Source organism: Penaeus vannamei, chromosome 17 (genome assembly GCF_042767895.1).
Source record: "Penaeus vannamei isolate JL-2024 chromosome 17, ASM4276789v1, whole genome shotgun sequence".
NCBI classification, from domain to species: domain Eukaryota; kingdom Metazoa; phylum Arthropoda; class Malacostraca; order Decapoda; family Penaeidae; genus Penaeus; species Penaeus vannamei.
Window position 1 is genome coordinate 8,341,007 of NC_091565.1, and position 5,000 is coordinate 8,346,006.

At 41.8% G+C, this 5,000-nt stretch overlaps 1 protein-coding gene across 1 annotated transcript in view; it reads left to right on the top strand.

Annotated features, from left to right (window-relative positions):
- The first annotated feature begins 3,351 nt into the window (after positions 1-3,351).
- LOC138864534 (uncharacterized) overlaps positions 3,352-5,000 on the top strand; it is a 7,527-nt gene continuing 5,878 nt past the window's right edge. The window contains exons 1-3 of the mRNA XM_070131870.1: positions 3,352-3,570; positions 4,119-4,288; positions 4,648-4,749. Of these exons, the coding sequence (XP_069987971.1) occupies positions 4,123-4,288; positions 4,648-4,749 (268 nt within the window). The 5' untranslated portion in view covers positions 3,352-3,570; positions 4,119-4,122. The remainder of the gene's footprint in view (positions 3,571-4,118; positions 4,289-4,647; positions 4,750-5,000) is intronic.

The following is a 5,000-nucleotide window of genomic DNA, read 5'->3' on the forward strand; positions in this document are numbered from 1 at the left end:
TAGTTCCAATAAGAAACGATTTCAATAAGAAGCTTACTTCCTTTGCAACAAAATGCCTGTAGACCAGTGTAATGATAATAACAGTAATGATTATAACAATAATAATGATAATGGTAATAATAATGATGATGATAATGATGATGATGATGATAATGATGATGATAATAAAAAATAGTAATAATTATGATAATAATAATAATAATAACAATTATAATAATTAACAATAATAATAATAACAATGATAATAATGATGATAATAATAATAATAATAATTACAATAATAATAATAATAATAATAATAAAAATTATAATAATTATTAATAATAATAAAATAATTGATAATAATAATAATAATAACAGTAATAATGATAATTAACAATAACAACACCAATAAGATCCAAAATCCCTCGAGGGGAATCGAACACATGAACTCGCATGATCGACGCACATGAAGCTGATGTTAACGTTCGTTTTGTCCTCAGGTATGTTATCATCGCATTAGGGTCACATTTGTTACACTCCTCAACGTCATTTTAACCTTTATCGTCTGGTGGTTAACTCATGAGCCTGCGTTTGACTTGCGTGGTGGATGTTGAGTGTGTTCGTCTATTAAAATGAGAGATGGGGTCTTTTGTGTTCGCTCCTGTGTCTGATAGGTTTGTAGCGGACGCCACAATCACATCGGCACCGGCGCTACCTCGCACGATTACCGCACTCAACATGGGCGCTGCCTCGCTTGGCGTAATTGCCCCTACACCGAGGCAGCCGACAGACAAGGTTCGGGGCGCTGATTGGCCGAAACGCGAGAGGTAAGGATGCAGCCGTCGGCCAATCAGCACACTCAGCCACAGACGACCCAGCAGTGTTACTTTGCCCCTTTTGTATTTATACTGCATTTCTCGCCAAAAAATATACACACTTCAGTCTTCTCTGCAACTTGAGTTTAATTTTTCCTGTCTGGTCAGGGCCTAGGGCTCTCAATTACCCCGCCCTAGGCCTCTCTACATTGGTGACCCCGAAACGACAGGAACTCCAACGCAGCCACCCTCTTCACTGAACTGAATGCCGCCTCCATCCGCCTTCCACCCTTTTCACCGGATGAAGCCCTTACATGGTTTCAAAGAGCCGAAACCCAGTTCAGGTTCAAGAGCATCAAAAAGGCGACCACCGAAGCAGACCACGTCATAGCTGCCTTACCTGAGAAGATTTTCCCCCGAATAGCCCCCCTGGTTAGATACCCAGCCAGACGAAATTGAGTACGACATACTGAAGCAGGAGCTACTGAAGGAGTTTACTCTTTCTCCATCTGAGAGGGCGCGACAAATTTTCAACTTCCCCAACCTGCCACTCGGAAATCGTACTCCAAAACAACTCTGGCAGGAGGTTACCACCCTCTGCCGCTTCCCCACCAGAGATGCAGAAGGGAAGTTGCACGAAGTGGACCTTAAGAAAGAAATTTGGGTCCGCTCTCTCCCCGGCAACATCAGAGAGAAGCTCCACGACTCGGACGAGATGGCCATTGAAGTCCTCCTCACCTAGGCCTCTCTACGGGTTTATCGCCTGGTCACGTATATATACATACGCGCGCACACATCTCCCCCCCCTCTCTCTCTCTCTGTCTATATTTCTCTCTCTCTCTCTCTCTCTGTCTGTCTCTCTCTCTCTCTCTCTGTCTCTCTGCATGTCTCTCTCTCTCTCTCTCTCTCTCTCTCTCTCTCTCTCTCTCTCTTTATATATATATATATATATATATATATATATATATATATATATATATATATATATATATATATATATATATATAAGGAGAGAAAGAGAGAGAAACCTAAAATGGTTCAGCTTCATGTAAACCATCATATGAAAGAACAGATATACACCATAAATATCTACAGCACCTAATTTACAAACTCTAATACTAAAGAATATTTTTCTTCTTAACTTACGACACAAAAAGACGTTGTGGCCCAGAGTTTACAAACCATTTGCGAGCGATTAAGGAAATCAATGACTGGGGATCGCGTTGTAATTTTTCTTTGCGCTTAAGACCCATCGTAAGAAGCTTTTGTTTTTCACTTACTTATCAAAACCCCATTAACTAGGTTTTCATTCATCTTAATTTTCTAATACCCTTTTTTCTCAATGTATTTTTTCTTGTCTATATTGACAATAAAATCCGGCAAACAAATGAATGATTATTTTTTAAATATTTGTTTTGAATCCAGATGGATTTTTTTTGACTAATGCTTTAGAATTATTCAATATTACTTATTCCTAATCATCAGATTCTTTTATTTACCATATTCTGAAGATCTCATAAGACAATTTCAATCATTCCAATCAAATCATCACAAAATGTGTTTTTCATTCCCAATACCCCCCCCCCCCCAAAAAAAAAAAAAAAAAAAACACTTTTCTTTCCATCGTTTTACCTCCTTTGTCGAATCGGCTTCTGTCTCTCTCTGTCTGTCTGTTTGTCTCTCTCTCTCTCTCTTACACACACACACACACTCTCTCTCTCTTTGTCTCTCTATCTTTCTCTCTCTCTCTCTCTCTCTCACATTCTCTCTCTCTGTCTTTCTATCTCTCTCTCTCCCTCTCCCTCTCTTTTTCTCTCTCACTCTCTCTCTCTGCCTCTGTCTCTCTCTCTCTCACTCTTTATCTCTCTATCTTTCTCTCTCTCTCTCTCTTTCCCTCTCACACTCTCTATCTATCTTTTGTTTGTCCGTTTGTCTCTCTCTCTGTATCTCTCCCTCTTTCTCTCTCTGTATCTCTCCCTCTCTCTCTCTCTCTCTCTCACACACACACACTCTCTCTCTCTCCCTCTCTTTTTTTTATCACACTCTCTCTCCCTCTGTCTGTCTCTGTCTCTCTCTCTCACTCTCTCTATCTTTCTTTCTCTCTTTCTCTCTCTCCCTCTATCTATCTTTCTCTGTCTCTGTCTCTCTCTGTTTGTCTGTCTGTCTGTCTTTCTCTCTATCTGTCTGTCTGTCTTTCTCTCTGTCTGTCTGTCTGTCTCTCTCTCTCTCTCTCTCTCTCTCTCTCTCTCTCTCTCTCTCTCTCTCTCTCTCTCTCTATATATATATATATATATATATATATATATATATATATATATATATATATATATATATTCGTGTGTGTGTGTGTATCTATCTATCTATCGGGACACACACACACACACATAGATATGCATATATCTGTGTGTGTGCGTGTGTTGTATAAACATAGATTAGTACACGTCTCTAAATAACTGTGTTTATGCGCTCGTGGGCGCATTGGCGCGCAAGGTCTTGGCGCACGTCACTACGGGTGTCAAGTGGCGCGAGCGAACGGGGCTAGCGCATGCGTTCTTGGAGCAGGAGACCCCGACAGCGCATGCGTTCTTGGAGCAGGAGACCCCGACAGCGCATGCGTTCTTGGAGCAGGAGACCCCGACAGCGCATGCGGATTTACGCGAATCAGCACCACTTTGCGCCGGGCAGAGCACACGGCAGTCTGACGCCACAGGCAGAAGACCTGCTGTTAGGGAAGTCTCAGCCAGCGTAAGGACGCGACTTGGGCTTCTTTGTTGTACGTATGCCCTTATTTGACTATGAAGTCGAATCTTTTAAGAAATAGCTCCGTTAGGAAGCGAGTCAGACCGTGATGGTTAACTCGGTGAATTCATTAGCTGATTTCTCGTATTAGGCTGTATGATTTACTTTGCACATTTCCATACTCTACCAGGTTAGAATCTAATAGGAATATACACTTTGCTTTAACTAACTACTGTCACCATCGTTTAGTTAAGTAGAAACAGCCCCCCCTCCCCACCAAAAAAGAAAATAAATATAATAATAAATAAACAAATAGATAGATAAATAAAAGGATGAATTTAACATACGAGATTTCCCATCGGTATTGGGTCCCCTCGCACACACATCTTAACAGGATTCTTTCCATGCAATAATGTCCTGGATTCTTCGCTATATCCATCGCGAGAAATCTCCATACTCTTAAACTACAAAGGATTACCAATGATTTATCCATTTAAGTCCTTTTCCGCAGCTCGAGAAGATCAAGATACTGAATATGCCGTCATTTTCACCAAAAGAATAAAGGTTATAATACTTTTTCAGAATAATGGGCACCGAAAAGCAAGCCTGTGTGATAATACTGCTCCTTCTGGGCAACTCCACGTGGGCAGCATTCACCATGTACAAAGCCGTTGGGACAGGATCCTGTGGGGATTCCTACAAGACCCTGGCAGTGGTGTCTCTCCTCCGCTGTGCCGCAGTCTGTGCCCCCGGTATGTACGTACGTGTAAGGGATGAGGTATGTTGAGGTATCAGGTTGGCACGAAGGCAGAGAGTGAAGTTAGATGTAGTAGTGGAATCAGGATGATGGAAATCGCATATGAAGAAGCAATAATTCTGACTGACGTTGTTGGTCCATTGGCTAAAGGAAAATATAATATCACCGATTGGGAACAGGTTTATTTAGAAATACACTCACTCACACTCACTCACACACACACACACACACACACACACACACACACACACACACACACACACACACACATACACACACATTCACATCCACTCACACGCCCGCACGCACACACACACACGCACACACATTTAACATGCTCCATATTTCCGCCAGATACCTTGTGCCTTGGCTTCAACTTCAAGGACGGGGTCTGCCAGTTGCACCAGAAGCTCACCTACCCCGACAGCACATCCGACGGATCGTGTTACATCCCAGGTGAGGAAACCATGAATTTGTTGGCATTGCATCAGCCGTAAAACCCGCGCGGTGCCATTTGTATTGTCAAAATATGCATTAAAAAAATATAAAACGGATCAGATAATAGTTGACAAGTAATCAGAATGATCATCCAACGTCTATTTGACATCACTGATGCGTGATCATGTCTCTGACTGGCAGTTTCTGTCACTGACTCAGCCGAAGTTTCAGGACAGCTGTGGGTATCATACGCGCTTAGGACGGTCTTT